We start from the raw sequence: 24,714 nt of genomic DNA, 5'->3' as shown, positions 1-24,714 counted from the left end.
ATCAAACCACCAAGGAAAGAGACTTTACTTTCAGCATTTGAGCTGAGCTGTGCGCTGAAAGGACAGAGGTAGAGAAAAATCTCTTCCCCCAACCCCAAGAGCAGACAGCACAAGCAGAGAAAGAGACCCGGGAAGCGCCCATTGAGCCCAGAACAGCAAACGGTCATTTTGACTGGAGTGTATGGTAAAGGGAGGGAGAATGCTGAGTGAGACAGCAGGAGAGGAAGCCCACGGTCTGAAGGACTATATTTAGGGGTTTCGACTTAATTCTTGAGGCAATGTGGAGCTGGAGCAGGACGGTGGCATGACAGCAGCCATACTTCAGGAAAATTATGCTGGCAGCAGTGTAGAATATAGTTGGCGGAGGTGGGTAAGGCGTACCGTTAAGCTAGATGGCAAGGAGACAGCTCTAATAGTGGGCAATAACGGCTTGCACCAGGGTACTGGCAGTGAGGTTGGAAAGGAAAGGCTCGATGTAGGCTCTGACTATGACTGTCAAAGCTGCAGGACTTGCTGACTGATTAGACACAGGGAGGAAAAGGAAAGCCCGTAATGTTGCTTTCTAAAAGAGTGCTTTTAAGCCTCTGTCAAAACCTGCTGCCCCTCCGGTTTTGCCCACTTAAGTTAATGGCATAAACCATGAACAGCAGAGAGAAAGAAAAGAGGGCTGATGATTTTAAAAAGGAAAATGATAAAGTCAACAATAGAAGAGTGATTTAGTAAATTACTCTAGCCCATCAACTATAGACCAGTTTCCAAGGTCGTTTTTCGAAATGAACATTAAGATCATAAATGTAAAACATGGAAAATGTTTGATAAACCATTGAATGAAATGGTAAATTACATTATTGATACAAGGACAGTGATTACTGCTACATAAAACTTAAAGGCATACAGAGAAAGGCTAGATGAAAAAAATATGTCAACTTAAAAACAGCTATGTTCAGGCAGTAGGGTTATGGGTGACGTTTTTCTCTTTTGTCTTCTTGAATTTTCTTCTGGGATGATGGATAACTTTTATCTTTTGTCTCCTTGAAAATTTTTCTTATTATGTTGCACGCATATGTTTAAACAGGTCCAAAAGGTAATAGAAAGAAAGACCGGCACTAGAGGTGGAGGAAGGGTGCATGCTCAGACAAATGACATAGAAACATGTCCCCAATTAAGCAGATCTTTGTATATCTGGATCAGCAATTAGAACTTGGCCTGTACATACCAGACTCTTGTGGCGTTTCCATCCTCATTTTTTATGCATCTAGTTTGGGCTGTCTCCGTAGGGTTGGTTAATAGCCACTTATAAGTCCCTTTGTATTTGGAGGCTGTTTCATCAGCTTTGCAATTTCCAGGCTCTACAGAGAAAATGTATGCACATTTTAAAGGGCAAGAGGCACTTAAAAGTATTACGAACATCCATTATTATTATTACTGTATAATAATATAATATTATATGTTATTATGAACATCACTATTACGCTGCACGTAAAGATCAGCAAATAAAAAACAAAACTTTTTCTATCTAGCCATTTGGACCAGGCCTTACTGAAAATATCATTATATGGAGTGGTTTTTTTTAAATAACAAACCACCCAGTATAACGACATATTTAGTCCTTTTCATTAAAACAACCAGTTTATGAGATACGTTTTTCTAAAATTTTTTGTAGAGACAGTGTATTGCTATGTTATAGAGGCCGGTCTCAAATTCCTGGCCTCAAGCAATCCTCCCGCCTCAGCCACCCAAAGATCTGGGATTATAAGCATTAGCCACCTCAGCTGACATTGTTTTGTCTTGTTTTTAAAACAATACACATGCATTGAAAAAATTCAAGCCACACGGTGGAGTGTAGAGTCAAAAGTTCCCACCTACCAATTGCCCAGCTTCTGAGGTACCCACTGTTATCAGTTTTATGTCCAAAGATAGGAGACTGTAGGCCAACTTCTCTCTCTGGGATGGCCCCCTTCTTAACCGACTGTGAGATGGATTTTGTTTTAGTAAACTCAGTGTATCTGACATGATCAATATAGACAGGGGAGCTCTGTTTTGTTTGTTTGTTATTTGAGGTCTTACTCTGTCACCCAGTCTGGAGCGCAATGGCGTGATCATGGCTTGCTGCAGCCTCAACCTCCTGGTCTCAAGTTATCCTCCTGCTTCAGCCTCTTGAATAGCTGGCACTACAGGCATGCATCACCATGTCCCGCTATTTTTTTTTTTTATTATTTATTTTTTGTAGAGACAGAGTCTTGCTTTGTTGCCCAGGCTGGTCTCAAACTCTTGACTTTAAGTGATCCTCCTGCCTCACCCTCCCAAAGTTCTGGGATTATAGGTGTAAGCCACTGCACACAGTCTAGGGCTCTGTTTTCGATGTTGGTGCTGAGGGACAGGGTAAACTTCCACAGAGGGCTGTTAAGGCAAGGTTTTGCTGTCACATGAAGGGAGATGTGACCTGGGCTAAGTCTATATGATAAGTTCCCGGTTTTTACTGAGCACTCACTGGGTTTCATGGCCCTGATTCTGGAAATATTTCCCTCAGGTGTTGAGAGAATGGTGTGAGAAGTGGCCCAGCCAGCTTTGCTCAGCTATCCCAGTCTCCACCCTGAGTGAGAGTTAAAGGTGCCTTCCTCTCACTCTTACGACACATTCATTAGTGTCATTTACATGGTGGGCTCTGCCTGTGGCTTCAACATGTTTCTGCCCTCCATTTCACTGACACCCCTGCACTGTCACAGGCTGCCCTCTGATGCTTAATCAGTATGTTGCCAAGGATTTTGCGTTCTAATGCCTGTGTGTGTTATCTGGCATTAGAGCTGTGTGAGCTCAATGATTTCTACAGCAGTCTATTGGGGAAAAGGAATAAAGCTGAACTGGGAAGGAGGTGGAGTGGCCTGGTAACCTCGCACTTTTACCAATAAAGCTTTGCTAATCAGAGAATGTCCATGAGAGAAATCTGGGACAGTTCCCAGATCACTTGCCAAGATGAATAAGATGGCTGAGTCAATCAATAAATTAGCAATTATCTATTGGGCATCTACTGTGTGTTAATGAGGAAGCTCTTCAGGTCTCTGGGTATTTATGCAAGAGGGAAAATCCTCCCATTCCATTGACGGACTGACCATTGCTAATATCCAGAGCCGACCAGCAGTTTCTGGTAACTCCTCCAGCAGTCTGTTCTTCCATAGGTTCTTAAAGGTAGAAAGGTCATCAGATCAAGTGGGTACCAAGAATATGGAAAAAGCATAAAGGTGACTTCTCTCCTTTCTGAACTCAGAATTCTTAACCAGGTATGCATTATGAGTTTTATAATAAAGGAAGTAAGTTCATACTGCAATATCCACCCCCCCCAAAAAATTACCTAGTTTTTTCACTGCAACATGCTCAGAGTTTACTAATAACGTCAGTTGATCTTGTGTGAAGTTTCCATGCGTGAAGTTGCCATGTATTTTACTTTTGATTTTGCTCATCAATTCCGAGGATGCTAAGGAAGAGCTGGCTTTTATGATGACCTGACAAACACAGCTACAAAGCAGAATAAAAAAGAAAGATTGTTGCAGTTATGTCAAGGGAGTGCAACTTGGACTGCAATGCTGAAATTTTTGTACAGCTGATTTAATTGGTAGTTCATAAGTGTCAAACATTTTACAGCTATTACGTGGCCAATTTTAAGAAGTGATGGAAGACAGCATACTGAAATATTCTGATAAATTTTCTCTTATCCAAAACAGACAATGCAAAACCTATTTTCAAAAGAATGGTCAGTAACATACACATTGTGTTGAAATTGCTAGCCTTGAGATTTCTCTAAGAGTTTGTAATAATTAATAGAGAAGATGGAGTTTTCAGGATTTATTATTTCAGAGAGAACCTTTTATTCTTCTGGTCTCCAATTTACCCATCATTACTGAAATCAGGCAAATAGGCATATGATGCTCAATTAGTCTATAAAGAAGTGTTCTGAAGAAGGCTCATTTCTATAATAAGTAATAATGATGATAATGATAATGATAATGATAGTAGCTAACATTTGTGAAGCCCTTCCTCCACATGTTCTGATTCACTTTTTTCTCACAACAACCTTATGAGGTAATGCTATTATTATTCCCATAATACAGATGATGGAACTCAGCCTCAGAGAAATAACGTTTCCCATGGTCACAAAGACTCACTCAGTATTTATGTCCACTAAAAGATCACTGATGAAAAGATAGGGCCATCCTTGACTTCATCCTCTATCCTCTACAGCAAGATCCTCAAATATTCTGAATTCCTCTAATATTCCATTAGGAAGCACATTTCAGATACAAAAACTTACCTATATCTTTTTTCCATTTCCATTTGTAGATATGGCTTTTTGAAGAACATATTTGCTAAGTCTCCTGCCAGCTGTTGCAAGTTAGGCATACCTGTACTTACTCAAAACTTATCTCCATGTCTAATCTGAGTGATGTCCGCCCCTCCCCTGAATTATATTTGGTGAGGTCCCTGCTCATCCTACCTCCTTCCTTTGGAGTCTAGCTCTTCTCAGCTTTCATCTTTCCAGTCCAAAGAGGAGTCTTCATTTTAAACCTCTCCTCCTGCTTGTAAGAGACCCTCTACTCCATTCTAAAGACCTCTTCATGGGCCTTTTCTGTCTATATGTTCTTCCTGATGTGCATCAAACAGATCAACAACAGCCAGCATTCCGGGAGGAGCTGGACCAAGAGTCTGAACAGAACCGAAGCTACTTTCCATGTTGTTGTTGTTTCCAATTTCCCTGCCAAGTATTTCGTGGACCTTTTTGACCACAACAAACACTTCACTCCCCCATCCCAGATTATGACCACCCCATTTTCTCTTCACTACAAAGGGGCAGCAGGCTGGCTGCTAGCCTGAGCCATGACCAACCGAAACAACATACTTCATGAAGGCAAGGGCCTAATTACAGCATATGTGAAATAATCCCTGGGTACTTTGATCTCCTTCTGACAACTCTGGCCAACTGGCCACACACACGGAATTAAATGGAAGGAAAATCAGAATTAAGTGTACCAGCTATTAATAAACTCAGTTCCTACTTCCTACCTGTATGGTACATAGGAAATTGTAGCCATTTCTTGTCCTTCTCTCTGTTCCAACTAATGCAAAAGAAAAGTACATAGTCACTGAAATCTTTAAACAAATGTCATAACTGAGTACAGGGCTTATTGTTAGCAACAATTATATAATTATGCTTTACATTTATGTAACCCATTGCCATCTACAAACTAGCCTCAAAAACATCAATGCATTTACTCCTCACACCAACCGTGTAGGGTGAGCAATGCAAGAATTGTCACCCTGTTTGCTACATGAGGAATCTGAGTCACAGAGAAGTTAAATGGTCTGCCCAGTATCACGCAGTTGACAAGTCACAGAACTAGGAGCAGAATCCAAGCCTTCTGGGTCTAGATATTAACATGCTATTGACAATTGTAAACACTATCTAACATTTTCTATGTTCTAAGCCCAGTGCTAAACATTTAACATAGATTATCTCATTTTATCCTTCCAACAGCCCTCATCTTACAGATGAGGAAACAGGGCACAGAGAGGTTAATTAAGTTGCCCAAGGTTTCATAGTTAGGAAGTGAAAAAGCAGGGGTTCCAACCCAGGCAGCTTGACCACATTATCACCAAAAGGATTTTATACCCATTATTGACAGGACTTTTAGTTATATCATGCTTTAATGTGTATACATCAAAACTTATGACTCAGCTATTTTACAGAAAATACTTTTAATGATAGTGGATAATTTGGAATGCACCATAGTGGTTTTTTTTGGTTTTTTTTTTTTTGGTTTTTTTTTTTTTTTTGAGACAGAACCTTGCTCTATCACCTAGGCTAGAGTGCAGTGGCACAATCATAATTTAGTGCAGTCTTGAAATCTGGGCTCATATGATTCTCCCCACCTCAGCCTCCTCAGCAACTGGGACTACAGGAATGCACCACCGTGCCCAGCTAATATTTTTAAATTATTTTTTGTAGAGATGGAGTCTCCCCATGTTGCTCAGACTGGTCGTGAACTTCTGGCCTCAAGCAATCCTCCCACCTCAGCCTCCCAAACCTCTGGGATTACAGGTGTGAGTCACTGCACCTGGCCCCTGTACCGTGGACTTGATTGTACTGTGTATCATCAAGTATTTACCTCATACTTAAATACCTGGAAAGCTGTGTGTCTGCTACTCATTTTACAGTGGGCTGTTGTAAAGCTTTGAGGCAATTGAAAAAGAACTGAGAATTGGGGCAAGGATGATGGGAGATAGTTTTATCACACTCTGGCTTCAAATCTGGACAAATAGAGGGTGGATTTATTGTGTGAATCCAAGTTTTGCAAATAATTGTGTCACTCTTGGAAGAGCTAGGCTTTCTTGCAAGACATCTATAACCAAGAAATTCACTTACCATTTACAATCCCTGAGTCATTCCACACTCCTATAGACCAGAAAATGTGCCTCAAAAAGCTGCCACATGGATAGTTCAGAAAAGCAGGGGATGTTTTCTTGATGGCTTTTTGTGCCAATCCCAAAGGAAGTAACATAATTTGACCCCCAATTGTCACAACAGAGCCTCGCCTGATAATATACACTTGGGTGGAAGAGCTATTGACTTACATCTAATCAGGCATAGGATAGGTCACAGGTAGATTCATTTTGAAAAATTACTTACAATAGCTCGATCCATGACCATCTCTTCCTCTGAAATGTCCCTGTATCAAAAGCATTACAAAATTATAGGAAAATGAAATATAGTACCAAGTATGCAGGGCACGAGATCAGGAGAAAGGCAACACTGAGGCAGAACAATAGACTTCTCCCAGCCTGGAATTCAAATAATGCTGAAGCTCCAGAGAAACACTTCCAATGGGCTTGCTTACTACATGCATACCACAACGGTGGCAAGCCTTTGACTTATTAACCTTGAATCCAGGAATCTATTCCATAATGGTACCAGCAAAAATGCATAAAAATAGACATACAAGTGGAAATGACTCAAGTTTCCATCATTAGATAATTGGAGGAAAACATCATGGCACACCATATAAAAGAATCCTCTACAATTATTAAAACAAATGAGCTATATCTGCATATATTGACCTGAAAAGGCATACGTGATGTATTATAAGGCATGAAAAGAAAGTTGTCCAACAGTATGTAGAGGAGGATCTTATTCTCTTAGTAAATGTGTGAAAACAAATCTAGAGAAATCAATAAAATAAGCTGTTAACAGGAGTTCTTGGAGGAGTAGGGGAAGGCAAGTATTCAGAGATTTTTACTATCCAGGTTTTATATATATATATATACACACACACACACATATATATTTCTATAAAGCTCTAAGATTTTGCAGTGGTCACATATTACTTTTGTAATAAGGAAAAATAATAGACACGGTTTTTAAAAAGAATGTTGTTTACCCCCAGACATCTCTAGTTTTGTTTTAGTGAGTTAAATGTTGTGAATGTTTGTGTCCTGCCAAAATTCAATGTTGAAGTCCAATCCCCAGTGTGATGATATTAGGAGGTGGGGCCTTTGAGGGGTAATTAGATCATGAAGGTGGAACTCTCATGAATGGGATCGGTGCCTGGGGTGTTATATGTGTGTGTGTGTGTGTGTGTGCGCACACACATGTTTTCATTCACAGTTCTTGGCTTATAACTCCCATAGCCCTTGTTACAGTCTTGTTATAATGTCGGGCGTGCTAGGCCTCAGAAGCTAGCTTCAGCAAACAGAATCTCTCTGATCTTCTCCCACCCTCCTTTCACCTGCCCCAAGGCAGAACTCTAATCTTTCTTCACCTTTCTGATTGTGAGTCTTAAGACCCTCTCCAGAAAGAGTCTTGCCTCTTATGAGACTTGGGAAAGGAATGCTGACATAATGATGTTTCCATAAAATCCCGAGAAGACTGGGTTTGGAGAGCCTCCCAATAGCTGAACACATGGAGGTTCCTGGAGGGTGGTGCACCCAGGGAGATCAGAGAAGCTCCATTCCCCTTGTCGCTTACCTCTCCTTACACATCTCTTCATTCGTGTCTTCTGCAGTGTCCTTTATAATAAACCAATACACATAAGTGTTTCCCTGAGTTCTGTGAGCCACTCTAGCAAATTAATCAAGCTCAAAGAGGGGGTCATGGGAATCCCAAGTTGAAGTCAGTTAGTCAGAAGTTCTGGAGGCCTGGACTTTTGACTAGTGTCTGGGGTGAGGGGCAGTCTTGGAGACCTGTGAGATCTGAAGCTATTTTTGAGAGGATAGCACCAGAATAGAATTGAAGTAGAGAACAATCAGCGGTGTCAGCTGCTTGGTGTGTTGGGGGGAAATCCCCACACATTTGGTGGTAGAAATCTTCTATATTGATTGTTGTGTTGGTATGACAACAGAGAAACAAAAACAGTTTGAATTTTTTTGAAACAGTACCCTTATAAGAAGAGACAGGAGAGCTTTCTGTCTCTCTGCTCTCTGCCACTTGAGGACACAGCAAGAAGAGGGCCATCACCAGACATTGAACCTGCCAACACCTTGATCCTGGACTTCCCAGCCTCTGGAACTGTGAGCAATAAATTTCTGTGGCTTAAGCCACCTAGTCTATAGCATTTGTTATAGTAACTCAAAACTAAGACAATAACCTACCATAGATTTACCTCCATTCATTTATATGAATTTTCTTGACCCTATTAATACTTATATGAATTAATATGTGATTGATAATTAGTACTTGAATATGTAAGAGAAACCAAAATCCCAGTGTAGAGAAGACAGGCAGTAACATTTTATGCTTTAAAAATCAGTTGCCATGGCTTAACAGAGCCATGCCTATTTTTCAAAGAACTTCTGTGGGGTGTCCCTTTACAGAGGATTAGTATGTGTGCAGGGAAAGAATACAGGAAATACTTCCCAGGTGAGCAATTGCCTTTGCCATAGTTTCCACGATACTGCCCATTTCACTGCAATCACCATTCGAAATTTGTGCCCCAAGCAAATGTTGGACTAGTCAACATTCTTGCTTTAGACATTTCAAGTTCACTTTGGAATTTCTCATTTCTGAAAGTGAATCATTCCAAAATAAAAGGCCTTATAAATCCTCGCACATTGTCCATACATAGCACTTCAAGGTATGATTTTTGTATAAGTCACAGATTCATAGAATCTTAGAGATGAAAGGGGCATTAGAGGTAACTCAGTCTAATTGCATGACTTCCCCTATTGGTTTTCTTTTGTTTTGTTCTCGCATTGGCTTTATACCTTACAATAGTAATACAAATTTTTTCCTCATGCCAAAACGAACCTACTCAGGAAGGAAGATGCAACTAAAAATGTGGCAGCCCTAAATCTCAGACATAAACACAGGACATCCCCTCCAGATAGGAACAGACCCAAAATGCCCTCAAATTGCCCTTTGACCCACAGTAAATGTCATTCACGTACCTGCTTTTAATTTGGGTTTCCAGATTAGCAAGAGAAAATTCACTGTGCTGAAATATAGAATTCAACTGTACAAGACAAAAAAAAAAAATCAGTTTCATTATTCTGCTCCTCTAGTTCAACTCAGCAAAGTCACCTGGGATGATGTGATCATTAAGCTGCACTCATTATTTCAGCTGGCTCAACATTTCCATTTGCTCCACTAAGTTTTTCAAATTACATATTACCTACTGTTATGGGCTGAATTGTGTCTTTCCAAAACTCAAATGTTGAAGCCCTAACCTGAATGTGGTTATATTCAGAGATAAGGTCTTTGAGGATGGAATTAAGGTTAAACAAGATCATAAAAGTGGAGCCCTACTCCAATAGGACCAGTGTCCTTATAAGAAGAAAAAGAAAGACCAGGGATGCGTGTGCACAGAGGAAAGACCATGTGAGGACACAGGTGAGAAGATGGCCATCTGCAAACCAAGGAGAGAGGCTTCACCAGAAACCAACTCTGCCAGCACCTTAATCTTAGGCTTCCAGATTCCAGAACTATGAGAAAATAAATGTCTGTTGTTTAAGCCACCCAGTCTGTGGTATCTTGTTATGGTAGTCTGAGCAGACTAATGCACCCACCCATTTTCAAGGATTTATAACCATGCCATAGACACTTGAAAATAAGTGCTGACAGGGAAAGAATGGAAACAGATATGATTTTTTGCTGTTGGGAGATGGTGCAAGTTGATGTCACCTATCTGGGGGGTCTTTTAGTAACAGCTATTTAAATGTGAAAGGTTCACATCTTTTCATCTACTGATTCCAATTCTAGGAATTTATCCTATAAAAATACTAAAGTGCCCCAAAATTTATTTCTAGGGAATTGTTTTCAGCATTGTTTTTTTCTTAAACTTTTTTTTTTAAAAAAAGAAAACAAGATCTCGCCATGTTGCCCAGGCTAGTCTCGAACTCCTTGGCTCACGCAATCCTTTTGCCTCAGCCTCTCAAAGTGCTAGGATTACAGGCATGAGCCACAGTGCCCAGCCCAGCATTGTTTCTAAATAGAGAAAAAGATAGAAACAATGTAAATGTCACCAATGGATTTAAAAAAAAAAAAAAAAAAACCTGTAATACAACCAGGTAGTGAAATCCTATGCATCTGTTAAAGTATATGATTTATATTTACCAGCATGAATATGTGCAAAGATATATGGTTAAGTGCAGAGGAGGGGGAGCAAGTTGAAAAATAGCATAACTAGTACAATTACATTTATTTTGTAAAAGAACACACATGCATCAACATTATAATATGCACAGAAAAAAAATCTGAAAGAATGTACCTTAAACTGTTAAGAGGAGTTAATGCACAGAGCAGTATTAGAGAGGACATTTACTTTCTGGATTTTCGATGTCAATGTCTGATTTTGTTACAGAGAGTATGTATTAGTCATATCAAGAAAAAATTAAGGATAAGTAAAACATTCACTGTGTTCGAAAGAGAAAAAAATAAAATTCAGAAAACAATAATACTTAAATACCATTGTATTTAAGTATACATTTTGTTATCACTGCTCTCCCACTTTCCCCAAATAGGAAAATTTGGCAAAGACTCAGAATTTGTGTCACTAAAGGGAAATGTACAGATCTCAACAAATGAAAATAATAACATTCCATAAAAGCTTTTAGCATTGGTACTATGAGATTGCATATATTCTCATGATGTTGCTTATTATTGGTAGAAAAAAGTAAAGCCTAGTTTTAATATACTCTGTCATATATATACATGTATATATTGACATATATTTATATATACCATAAATATGCAAAAGATTATTTTACCCAATTTTCTGTAAATTCATTTATAACACTGGTAATAGGGATCCTTGGCTCTTCAACAAAGACAGAGAAGCTCATTTCAACATTGTAGAAGGAAACTGTAATTAAAAATAAGGAGGTTAATTTTATTCATTTAGTTCAAGAAATTTGACTCTGTAAATTTGGTGAAAAGTGTTCTCTGTTTTAAAGTAAACCAAATAATAATGTCTACTGCCTAAACTTAGCTTAATTTAACTCCAAGGTCAAGAACCAACACTTTGACTCCATATCAAAAAGCAGAACTGGGATGTTACCATCCCAGTTTTGCTTTAATTATTTGGACACTTCCTTGATTTCTAGTTGACAGACACTCCACAAATCCCACCAATTCTCCACTCTCATTGACCAACAGACTTTCAGTCCACTCAACGGCCAAGCTGAACATTATCTCAGAAGATCACTTTCCCTGAGAAAATAACTGTTGTTTTTTTTCTTCCTGTGCCTTGTTTTCTGCTTTAGATTTTTCTCTCCTTTTTTCCCTCTTGCTCTTGTGTATCCTATCAAATTTCTATTGTAGAATGTTAAAAGTTGCAGGAACAGGCCGGGCGCGGTGGCTCACGCCTGTAATCCCAGCACTTTGGGAGGCCGAGGAGGGCGGATCATAAGGTCAGGAGATCGAGACCATCCTGGCTAACACTGTGAAACCCCATCTCTACTAAAAATACAAAAAATTAGCCGGGTATGGTGGTGGGCGCCTGTAATCCCAGCTACTTGGGAGGCTGAGGCAGGAGAATGGGGTGAGCTCGGGAGATGGCGCTTGTAGTGAGCCAAGAAGGTGCCACTGCGCTCCAGCCTGCGTGACAGAGTGAGACTCTGTCTCGGAAAAAAAAAAAAAAAAGTTGCAGAAGCATTCAAAATTTGAACAATATGGAAGCCAAGTATTCCCTGGCCTTGGACAAGCACTCCTAGCCAGCTGCAGGTAGGGATTGGAGAAGGCTGAGACCTGCATAAAAGGAATCCAAAAGGTAAGATAGGATATCTTCTGGTGTTTTTTCTGGTGTTTTCCGGTGGGTGGTCAGCATGCTCAGACCTAAGGCCATATGATCCTCTTACTGGGAAGGGGTGATGTTCCTAGTCCGTGTGCACATTGGCAGAATCAGAGTCAGACCGTCAAGAACGAAACAGGTGGAAAGTAGGCTTAGAAATTGTCATGCTGAGTGAAAAGATACATTTACATTACATGCCAATAAAGCAGAGACAAAAAAGATGGCGAGAGAATTTTGTATTTGGACAAGGTACTCACTGTACCCATTGTCTGAAGGAGATAAAAAACACCTGCACCCTTCTTCATTCTTTTCTGCCTTCCAAGAATGGGCCACTTTGGAAAACACATGACCCATAGTGCACGAATTCTGTTGGGGCTACACCACATGCATTATGGAGTAGTACCTGTGAACTTGGTGGCAATAGGCGAAGGTGATGCTTCCATAGATAGAAAGGAAGGTGTGGAGTCCAGCCAAGTTGTCTCAAAAAAGGACGATATTGGTGAAGACACAGTTGCTGTAGAAGGATGTGTCACCCCAGTGGATATTAGTGGAAATGAGGCTCCAGGAACAGTGGTTTTAGTAGTCATTATATTTAGAAGGGAGTCCAGTGTGGGCTTAGGAATAATTAAGGTAGAGGGTGATGATGCTGCTGGAATTCTGCTCCATGAAGATGTTATTGTAGAGCTAGGCAGAGGCATGGAACCAACAGATAGAGTGTGGTCAGTTGTAGAACGTGACATAGTCTTTCTGCTAAAGGATGAAGGATGAGGCACAGTCCTGGGGTTGGCAGTTACTGTGGTTCCGGAGGATGCCTCAGGGTGTGTGGAAATGTACACAATGTCATCTGTGACTTTTATAGACATAGGGAGAGAAGTTGGGAAGCCAGTAGTGATACCACCCAGTGTAGGTGTAGGAATGGTTTGGGTGAGTATGGTGCTCATAGTAGCAGAGGGTAGTGTTGTCAAGTTAGTGAATGGGTGCACTGATATCATGTCAGATGTCAGAAATGTTGATTTTGACTCCTCTACTGTAGAGGAAGTCATAACATGAGGGGCATTAGATACAGTTGCCAGAGGGGAGCCAGAAGGGAGACTAGATAAGAGCCTTGTCAGAATGGGTGAAGTAGTAGCCTTTGAAATTACAGATCCTGAAATGGCACCAGAAAGAATTGATGGGAGTGTGGTCCCAGGAGTTACAGATGTGGTTATTTTCTCAAATGTGTGCTTAACGTCAGCCAATGTGGGAGTGATAGCTCTTAAGGGTGTTGATAATGAAGGGTTCTCAGAAAGCCTATAGGTAGGAAGAATTCCTGACATAGGAATTGATGATATTGCCATGACATCTTTAGATACTGGACCAGTCTGAGAGGCTGTGAATGTTGACAAAGGCCCAGGAACAAGGTGTAGAGTCTCTGTTTCCATCCCATTGGATGTAGGTACATGAATAGTGGTGGAAATTGGAAACTGAGAACCTTCAGCTGTGGGTATGCTCCAGGAAGTCATAAGCAGAGGTTGGGTATTACTAGATGTGATTCTTGTTCCCAGAACTGGAAATTCAACCATTTGGGATGTGGGAGGAGGAGAGGTCTCTGGAGTAGAGAACTCAGCTTCACTACTATGAGGTGAATAAAGAAATGATGCCAAAGAGGGTGGAGTTGCACTGGATGGGGTCCATGGAGTGTATGAAACAGGGGTATTCAAAGATGTGGCATGATTTGTTAAGGAAGTCTTTTCTAACAAGGAAGTCATCTTTCTAGTATTAGAAGAAAGGTAAGTGGTGGTTGTTTTAACATTTTTTGTGGCTCCAGAAGTATTCTTAAAGCTAGTCAGAGATGGGGAAACCTGAATATTGAAGGAAGTATGGAGACTATCTGCATGAGTAGGTGAAAGCATATTTTCAGGAGCAGTGGTTCTGGAATATGTATTTGTGTGAGCTACCCCCATACCACTGTTCACAGTAGATAGGGACCTCTTAGTAATTCCAGATAATATGCCCAAAATTGTAGCCTCATCTGCTTGTGATGACTGTTGAGTTGCTGATAGAAATGGTGAAAATGTGGTCTTTGGAATGGAGGAAATAGCTCCAGTGTTCTTAGAACTGAGTAGAGAAAAGGCAGTGGTACTTACAAATGGAGTCACTATCCCAGCCATAATAGTGGTGGGAACGGTTTTTACAAAGGGGAAAGTTGGCTCTGTTGGAGAGAGAAAGGTTGTAGGTGTGATCCTGGAAGGTACCTCTATCATTTCTGTAGTGAAAGCAGAGGAAACCATTTTGCTTTTTGAAGTAGGCCCAGCATATGTCACAGGTGTGACATCCAATGTAGATGTTTGCATGGTCATAGTAATCCTGGGGGTAACCAAAGACAATAAAGTAGAGAATAACCCAACTGTTGTGGAAGTGTCAGAAGAGACTGTTGCAGGTGTGAAAGCAGAGTCATTAGCTGACATTGAGGACATCTCAGACATAGGCCCAGAAGTGGCTGTACAGGGACTTTCCAAACAACCTGGATGCATTGTTTTAGAAGATTTAGTGATCAGTATTGGGGGAGTGTCAGAAACCTTTTTGGAGGTGAAGGCAGTTACACTAACTGGCAATGAGGACATCTGGTAAATAGGAGTGAAGGTTGCCATAGGGGATTCTCTAAGAAGCATTGTAGGTACATTTGGAACGGAAAAGGCTGTAGTGATCCTGTCGGAGAGAACTGTAAAACTGTCATTATATAGTCCAGCTGTGGAAAGAGACAAGGACTCAGGGAAAGTCTGTGTGCTTTCAGAAATGAAAGAGGCAACTGAAGTCACCTCAGGTTGTGTCCTAAGTGAATGCAAGTGTGAAAAAGTTGTGTTGATGTCCATAGGATTTGATATTCTGGCTGAGCTGGAAGTTGTGGTATTTACAAATGAAGTATCCTGGCCATATGAGACAGAGTGAGTCACATAGGTGGAGTTTACTATCATTTCCACGGTCCTGGGAGTATATGCTGGAAAAACACTAGTGCTTTCCTTTTCAGGAGACAAAAAAGTGGTGATTGTCAGAGCTTGTGAGGGGAGAGCTGTTTTCCCAAGACTGGTAGACATTTCTGGAATGTGAACGTCTACTGTGTTACTTGAGGTCAAGGTAGGTGTAATCTGTGTACTTCCAGAAGTGGGAGATGAAGCCGAATTTCCATCAGAGGGAGTCCCAAGTGGAATCTCTGAAGGCAAATGTGTTTGGTGACTGGAAATTATTGTGGTCTCAGGAAATCCTGTATCTGTCATTTCCAAAAATGGAGTACCCCGGGAGTATGAAATAAAAAAATTCTTTGATGGGGACATTTCTGTCACCTCCGTAGTTCTAGGGGTTTTTCCCAGGGATATGGTCATCTGGTCTTCATCAGAAGATAAGATAGAGGTGCTAGTCACCAAGTGGGTGGACACTGGTGTGTGTACACGATGTGTGACAGGTGGAGAAATGTGACTGTTTACTGAAGTAGTAAGCTTATTGGCAGAGATGTGTGAGGGTGCGGTCTCATCAACAACAGAGGTCTCTGCGGTGCCAGTAGCCAAGTTGGCAACATCTGCACCACCACTGTAAGTATATGGGAAGCTGAGAGCATAGGTAGAAGTCTCTTCTACTAGAGATATGGGTTGCGTTGCTTCTGGTGTAGATGTAGTTGAGATAACATGAGTGGAGGACGCAGGAGGAATGTTGTCAGGGGGAGGTTTTGAGCAGACAAGAGTGTTTGTAGATGGGGTAACTGTATCAACTGAGGTGGAGAAAAGGGTGGTTTCAGCCTTAGCTGTCACAGGAGTGGAGAGTCTCAGTGAAGGAAATGGTGTTTCTGTCAGAGAAGGAACTGCCATGGATGTCTTCCTGACAGAGATTACTGTGGCCTCTGAAGTGGTATGAATCAAGTCTCCGTGGGTAGGCACAATATCACTGGTTGTGGAAGCAGTCTGATCCAAAGGTGGTACCAATGCTGTGGTCATTGTAGTTGACGATAGATTTGAGACATCTGAAAGCACAGATGTAGAAAAAGCCCTGACCAGTGTAAAAGGCTCAGACATGGTAACCTCAGTCTCCTCAGACATGGTAACCTCAGTCTCCTCAGACACTACAGAGCTGCCATTAACTGGCAATGAGAACATATGAGTAACAGGCATAGGGGTTGCTGAGGAATGAGCAGCTGTAGGCTGTGGAGGTAAGATACCATCAGACAAGGACGTAGCTGTCCTGTCTGTAGGGGTTGTGGGGAAACTTGTTTCTGATATCCTTGTGGTAGAAGCACCCAGGGGTTCACCAAATATATGTGTGCTCCCAGAAGTGGGAGATCCAGCTGAAATTCCCTCAGATGTCTCTGAAGTCGAGTGTGCTACATAGGTGTGGTTAAAATTAAACATTTCTGTCGTTTCATTGTATGAACTCCTAGGTGTGGTTTTCACCAATTTTGTCAAAAGCCAACTTTCTCTCACCTCACTTGTTGCAGTTTTATTATCCAATGGGGTACTTAGCTTTTCTATCTCAGGAAAAGAGGAAACAGCGACAGAAGCTGTCACCATTTGTGCTGATTCATTTGTCACTTCCAGCATTGTTGAAAATGGAGAAACCTCAGCCACTGCTGCTATAGTTGATTTTCCCATAAGATAATGGGAAGTTGCTTCTTTTCTTGTCACAGTGGCATTAAATCTTTGTGTTGTTGCTGACCTTGGTACAGGGGTCGTTGTATCTTCAAATGCAATTGCACCATTTATTTCTGTTTGTGTGGTTTCAGAAGCACTTTCCTCAGTAGAAAAATTTGGTTGAATGTAAGCAAGAGTAGATATTATATCTACTGATGGAACAATAGTCTCCCTTGGTGTCAAAGGAAGTTCATTTGCAGGTTTTGCAGACATAGGGATTGTTTTTAGTGGTAAGGTGGTAAGTTTAAATTCAGGCATACTGGTTATGGATGTGGTTCCAGAAACTATGGAGAAATTAGAAAACCATGGTGATGCCAATTTGGATACAGCTGTTGTATATCTGGCGGTAGTAGCATCAGTGGTAGTGGTACCTTCGCCCTCTGGAGATGCTTTCAGTGGGATGATATTGGTAGTTGTAGATAAATGTTCTGTATGAGTAGCACTCTCATGAAATGCTGATGTAAAATTTTCATTAGGCACAAATGTGAGTATGGTGGTTGTGTTCATAGATATCAGCAGGGTCTGGTCTGGCCTGGAAGTCCAAATGGTCTCATTGCTGGAGAACAGATGGGCAGCTTCATCAGTTGTGGATGTTGGACCTGACTCAGGTGCCTTGGATGTGGAAGCTGATCTAGTGGAAATCAAAGTAAGCATGTGTCCATCAGCTGTAGGTGTATTCTGGGTACAAACTCGTCCTGTGATTGTGGAGGAAAGCATAGTTTCAGCCACTGTAGGCGCAAGTGTGATTTCAGGAGTTAAGGCTGTATGTGTAGCTTCAGCATCAATAACTGTCTGTACACTCTCAGTCCCAGTAAATGAAAAGGATCTTAAGGAAGAAAGCGTCTTAGAGGAGGTCTCTTTAGACATGGAGGTAGACATGGCATCTTCCACTCTGGATAAAGACACATCCTGAAAATTTGTAGATGTCAATTCTGTTTCAGCTGTCCTTGGGACAGGCGTGGTCTCAATAAACCTAGTTGGGAGAGTTAATGAATGGACGGTAAATGCTATTTTCATATCAGTTGTTGCCAATGGAGATGCTGTCTGGTTTCTAGGAAATACAGAATCTACTGGAGCAGCTGTGGAGATGAGCACAGACTCAGGTGGGAATGCTGATGCAGTCCCAACATGAGTAGCTGCAGGTGAAGTCTTTTCCATTGTAAACCAAGGTACAGTTTCAGCAGCTGTAGATTCAATGAACTCCTGGTCAGCTCTGGAGATAGGGAGTGCCCCAATATTTGTGGATTTTTGTTTGAGACAAGGTGTTGTAGACATAGATGTTGACTCAATAATTGAAAATAAAGATGTTGTCTTCGTAACAGCCGACTGAGATTTCATTGCTGAAGTTGTAGATGCAACTGAATTCTTGGTAAATCTGGATGTGGATAGGAAATTAGAAGGTGTAGGTGGTTGCAAGATTTTAGTAGCCATGGCTTCAGTCATTTTTGTTGTCTTTGTGCTTTCTGAAGATGGGGATTTCGTTTTTTTCATGGAATTGGTAGTAGTGTCTATGGATATACTCTGGGTAGGCAGAGAGATGGCTGATGAAGTTGATAAAACATCTACTGCAAATGTAGCTGTCTCATCTACCGGTGTCTTTAAGATCTTTTGTGCAGTCATTGTTTCCAGAGGTGGAGATGTTGTATTGGAATATGATATGGTTGTGTAATCAGTTGCAAATATAGGTATGCTTTGAGACAACACTGCAGAGGAATGTGCAGTCTTTTGTGGTTTTACTCCAGTAATTTGGGATGGAGTGGTCATATCTATTTGTTGTGAAACAGTTGTACTTTTTCCTTGAATTGTCATATTTTCAGGAACAACTAAAAAATCAGAAAGAAAGTGGTATTTTGGATTCAGCTTTGGAAATTAGAGACAATTCTTTAAGAAAGAGCTCTATAATTTATTTTCATCTTGTAAGAAAGTACCACAGATATAATCAAATCACTTGATCACTTGATTTTCCTTAAGACAATTTTCTACTGTCTAAGATCTCTATATGGCACTCATAACACCCTGGTTAAGTAACTGGTAGGAGGACATCCATTTTGTAGTATCTTCATAAAATATATAAACATTCCTGAAAGAGGGATGCATGCCACAGTAGTGCATTAATTAAGATGATTAGCTTTGGGAAATGATCCAATTCCTTGAAAGACACAGCTATAAGAACTCACTTAAGAAGAAACAGATAACTTGAATATTCCTATATCTATTAAAGAAATTGAATTGTGTAATTTAAAATATTCCAAAAAGAAAAATCAGCCTTAGATTCAAATGGATTAGTTTTAAATACTGGCACCATCACTTTCACACTCATTACATAACCTTGGACTAGTTGCTTAACCTCTCTGTGCTTCAATTTCCTCCTCTATAATATGAGGATTATAATAACACCTATCCTACAAAATTGTTATGAGAGTAAGTGAGTTAATGTGCATCAAACACTTAGCATAGCTTCTCATATAGAGTAAGTGCTCAAAAAACAGTTGACTTTCACTTGGTCAACTTCTGTCACTCATTTAAACACTAGATTGAAAATGTTTTAATCTGAAACTCCCAAATTAGCATTTATTTCGTAGCACTAATGAGTTGAAAATACTCTTTTCATTGCTTTCCATTGCACAACACACTCCTGCGTTTTCTCCTACATCTCTGTCCACTCATTTCTGGACGCATCCTATTTTACCTGACCAAGGCTTTGTCCCAGGACCTCTTCTCATTTGGCTGTATAGTTTCTCTACACCTAGGATTTCAATTTACATCTATACACAGTCAAATCTCAAAGTTATATCTCTTGACCAGATCTCTATTTTGAGCCCCACATTTATATAAACAATTGTTTACTTGATATCATTTCTTGGATATCTCATTAACACCTCAAACTCAACATGCTCCAGCTTGAGCTCATTAACTTCTTCCCAAACTGGGTCCTCTTCTGGTATTCCTTCAGTGACTGGCCCTACACTATCCTACATTAAATTATGCAAGTTCCAACTCTCTCTCTCCCTCTGTCTCCTTCATTCTCTCTCTCACCTGCCATAGCCAATCCATAATCTTGTCCTATTGATTGTAGCTCCTAAATATCTCTTGGCTCCCCCCAGTTTATCTCTATCTCCATCACTTACCAACCTAACCAGTCACCATCATCTTTCACTTGGACTACTGTGGTAGCCTCCCAATTGAACTGTCTGCCACTAATCTTGGACCCCATCTAATCTGTTCAATAATACAACCAAAGTGATTTTTTAAATGCCAATATCTGATCCCCCTCCTCTCTCTCTCTCTCTGTCACACACACACACACACACACACACACACACACACACGCACTGAGCTCTCTTTAGTTGCTTTCTATTGCTCATAGGATAAAAAGAAAATTTTTTCTTAATAAAGCATATGAAGCTATGCATGATTTGGTCCCTCCCTATCTCTTCAGTCTCAATTTGTGCTAAGTTCTCTCTGTGTGTTTTTTTTTTTAGTCTTCCTCTTTTTAGTTCTCTAATACTTGGCATGCTCTTTCCCACCACAAGACCATTGTATTTGCTGTAACCTCTACTTAGAATGTTCTTCCCATCCTTCCCCATCTGATTAACTTCTGCCAGTCCTTCAGTTCTCATCTCATGCATCACCTCTTCAGGGAAGACTACCTTCCCTGACTTTCATGACTAGCTCACACCAATCTATTCTAGATTCTTATGACACCTCATACCTCTTCTTCATGTAATGTGTCATAGCTGGAGATTTATGTGATTTTTAATGTCTCTCTTCCTCGCTAGACCACGTGGACAGAGTCCTCATCTTTTGTTGCCCACCATTGTATCTTTAGTGTCTATCCCAGTGCCTCGCACGTGGTAGATGTTTAGTATCTATTTGTAAGCTAACTGAATAACTGAATAAGGCTTGGAACAATGTGAGAGCAGTGTGAAGATTCCTATCCCCATATCTACTGGAAGGTAAGAATTGACAGGGTATGACAACAAAGAGGTTTAAGAGATAAAGAAGAGAGAGAAATCTCAGAGAAATCAAATTTTGCTTCCGGGCAACTTGGAGAATAGTGGTAATATTCATAAAAACAGAAAAATTGGGAAGGCAGCCTCACTCAGAAGAAAAACACCCAGTTCAGATGTGGGCAAGTGGAATTTAGGATAATAGTGAATATCCAGGTGAAAATGGTACATAGCAAAATTCAAGGCTGAGTCACAATCTTTCTCCAATTCAAATCACCCAAAATGAAATCATTCATGTTTAACTTAGGGAAATTAGTATTTTGAATTCATCCATCTGAGAAGCATATTACCTATGATGTAGGAATAACTGTGGTAGTAGACAATCTACTGATTTGTTTCACTGTTTGGGGCATTAAAATTACTTATAATTTGCATATCCAGAAATTTTGAGGTGTGTGTAGGATGTTCTTTAGGATTTTGTGGTCATTAGCAAGTAGAATGAGTAACAACCCTGTAACTGACCATATAGATGAGTTGATAAAAGTACACACGTTTATAAGGGGAAAAGTCGAAGCTATACAAAAAGTACTTTTTCACTTAATTTTATGACATTTTTCCAATTATCACAGATCCACATTATGTTAGGCCTTATCAAGAAACTGGTATACTTCAGCAGCCAAACGTGTATTTCAAGCTTTATGCTTTCAAATTTGTCCATAACTTCATGTGAAAGGAGAATTGTCGGGATATTGTTTCCAATTTTGTAGATGGGTTTACACCAGCCAACCGGCTTAGCAAACCTCTGTGAAAGTGTCACTTCTAGCACATTTGAGGAGTGTGGCATCCTACAGCCTGAAATCACTCTATGAATACACTAATTGTTGAGAGCAGAGCTCACAATTCCCTCTCCTTTACAAAACATTAATGATTTAACTGCATTCACTTTTTAGGAAAACAATAAAACACTAAATACCATAAAAGCCTAAGTTATCTTCTTTGATGCAGCATTCAAAGAGTACTATTGGAGTAATCCATAAGTAGTGGAAAACTCTTTTAGAAGACGGGAAATGGGAGTTAGACACGGTATTTTTATCAGAGAGGGGTAAGTCATAGATGTAGCAATTGTTATTAACACTTCCAGTAAGCACCTCAAGAAGGAATATAAGATTTAGAAAGATAAAAACAAATGAGTTGAGCTAAATTGCCAAGCAGGTGGCATTTTAAGTAGCAGAGACCTCAAGAAATAATGCGTCTTACATTGCTCCATTTTAACCTAAAGTCTGGCTTTGTATATTTCAGCAAACCTTCCATTAAATCTTTCAGATGTAAGGTTTCTTCCAGAGGGACTGCTGTATCAAATTTTTCTTCTAAAGTCTGTATTAATAAAGACTGAAATCTTCATTCATTAAAATCCCAGAATTTTAGAGCCAGGACTTGGAGATTATATTCAATGCTTTCATTTAGAGATGAGGCTCAGAGAAGTGCAGTGTTGAAATGAGATTTTCACAGATGAAAGATTTAGAGAAGAAATTAGACAGCATGTAGCAATGCTTCAATTATCCAGCACTCATAAATGTATGCCCTCAATTTAAATGGAAACGCCTCAATCCGAGGAGAAAGAAAGAAAGAGACTCTATCGGAAGGTACCAAGGAGAAACAAAGTTAAATACTAAATGCCAAGTTCTGCAAGTGCTGAACAGTGCAAGAAACAGCAGTCACCCAAAACAGTGAAACAAACTTTAGAGGACAGCATTGCAATGCTAAACTAAAACATCAAGGTGACTTTGCTGGCCCAGGAATCAAAACTCAGTGGGGATCCCAAATTATGGACATTCTCTGATATAATATCTGCCTTGAATAATCATTCATATCCTAGATAAAGACAATTCAGTCAAACAATCAGTAGCTTTTTAGAATCAGGATCCATTGGAATTAAAGATTCCTATAAACCTCACATCTAGAAATTAATTACAATGGGTTGGCATTGAAAATGATTGAACATTCAAGATCATTTTGTATAATGTAGACTGATACTGAATATAAATTTCTTTTATAACTTAATTTGTTTATTGGTGACCTTATTGTCTTAATCTGTACATACTTTTGTTTTTCTTAAATTCAGTAATTCAGACTTTCTGTGCACCTATCATTTCTAATGAGTGAGGTTCACTTTACTTCTGCTTCATCAATCTTTCTCTTTTCCCTATGTGGTGGGGATTTTTTTATCCTAAATGGCACACTTATCTCCATTGAATTTAATGCCTGTCCTTCTCGGAAAAGAAAATGTTGTAAGTGAGTAAGGTAGTTACAATGCCAGTGATATTATCTCTGTCATTTTGTTGCACCCTATCTGTCTACGCATATACACTCAAGAGCTTTTACTGCCCAAGAACTGATGTTAAAAGCAAATGCAGACTTCTCAACTGAACAAGATGGCATAGATCCACTTTTCTCTGCTCCTCCCCAAAAGGTACAACTACAAATCCTGGAAATGGTGTAAGAGACAACCAAAGAACTACAAAATGTGCTAAGAATAAAACAAACTGGTTTGGGACCCCAAGAGTAAAGGAACAACATAGTGGCAGTTATCTTCTCCCCCTCACCAAACCCAACATAAAAATGTGGCCCAGGACCTATGCTTCCCAATCCCCAACTTAGCAACAGAAGTCAGTCCAAGTAGGTTCATTCCCCTTCTGGATCAAATGGGAGTCCCTCTGACAACCTCAGGCAAATCGGATACTCCAGCAAGGGAGACTGACTGGGCACCTTGCTAACAATAAGCAACCAAGAGAAGCAGTCTCCTTCCCTATCAGGCCTGAATCTCCCCTCTCCACCAAAAAACACTGGCTGAACAGAACCCAGTCTAGGAAGACTATTTGTTTTTGCCAACCCAAGTTTCTCCTCACCCACTCAGAAAAACCAAGGCAGGCAGGCATAAGAGTAAAAAAGGAGCCAGTAATAGCAAGTGGCCTGATCCAGGAAGTCTCTTTATCCCTGCAGTACTGAGATTCTCCTCCCTCACCCAGAGACACCAAGGCAGGCAGGGGAAACAAGAAAAAGGGGATCTCCAGCAGCAGGTGGCCAAGTCTACGAAAACTAGCCCAATATTTTCCTTTCCTGTCCAGAGACTAGCGGAAGCCAAGAGGCATTGGTAGGGGGCTGTCCCCACATCCATCTCCCTCTGAGAGACAGTTGGAGGCCTGGCCTGAGGAGATGCCTTCTGCTCTCCACCCAAGAAGCACCAGCAGAGACAGGTGGAAGTCTCAGAGGTACCGGATAAATCAAGCAAGATGAAATAACATCACAAAGACTCTAAAAATTAAGTTGTATTTGGAAGCACAGCCCACAAAAATGGACCATGACCTGTGTGCTAAGCCCAACCAGAATGACTGACTGCTAAAATAAAAGATTTAAAGAAGACACAGAATCTCCTAACATAATTGACAAAATGTCCAGGATACAATTTTTTTTAATTACCTGTCATATTTAGAAGCAACAAAATCACAACTTGAGTAAGAAAAGATAATCAACTGATGCTAAAACCTAGATGAATCAGTCACTGGAATTATCTGACAATGATATTAAAGCAATCATCATATAAATAATTCTGCAAGCAATTACAAATTCTCTTGAAATGAAAAAAAAAAAGAATCTCAGAAAAGAAATAAAAATTGTTAAGAAAGAATCAAGGCGATGGGTTCATAGGTGCAGCAAACCACCATGGCATACATTTACCTAGGTAACAAACCTGAAAATCCTGAACTTAAACTTTTTGAAATTATTTGGAAAAAAATAAAATGGGACCAGGCACGGTGACTCATGCCTGTAATCCCAGCA

At 40.2% G+C, this 24,714-nt stretch overlaps 1 protein-coding gene across 1 annotated transcript in view; it reads right to left on the bottom strand.

Annotated features, from left to right (window-relative positions):
- The window catches only part of ADGRG4 (adhesion G protein-coupled receptor G4), a 96,363-nt gene that overhangs the window by 57,832 nt on the left and 13,817 nt on the right, over positions 1-24,714 (bottom strand). Inside the window, exons 2-8 of the mRNA XM_015444345.4 lie at positions 12,676-18,750; positions 11,251-11,345; positions 9,433-9,497; positions 6,680-6,719; positions 5,056-5,108; positions 3,350-3,513; positions 1,217-1,349 (exon numbers count right to left, since the gene is read on the bottom strand). Coding sequence (XP_015299831.4) covers positions 1,217-1,349; positions 3,350-3,513; positions 5,056-5,108; positions 6,680-6,719; positions 9,433-9,497; positions 11,251-11,345; positions 12,676-18,750 — 6,625 coding nt within the window. The remainder of the gene's footprint in view (positions 1-1,216; positions 1,350-3,349; positions 3,514-5,055; positions 5,109-6,679; positions 6,720-9,432; positions 9,498-11,250; positions 11,346-12,675; positions 18,751-24,714) is intronic.

Source organism: Macaca fascicularis, chromosome X (assembly GCF_037993035.2).
Source record: "Macaca fascicularis isolate 582-1 chromosome X, T2T-MFA8v1.1".
NCBI lineage: Eukaryota > Metazoa > Chordata > Mammalia > Primates > Cercopithecidae > Macaca > Macaca fascicularis.
This window is presented reverse-complemented; position numbering and strand designations above follow the sequence as displayed.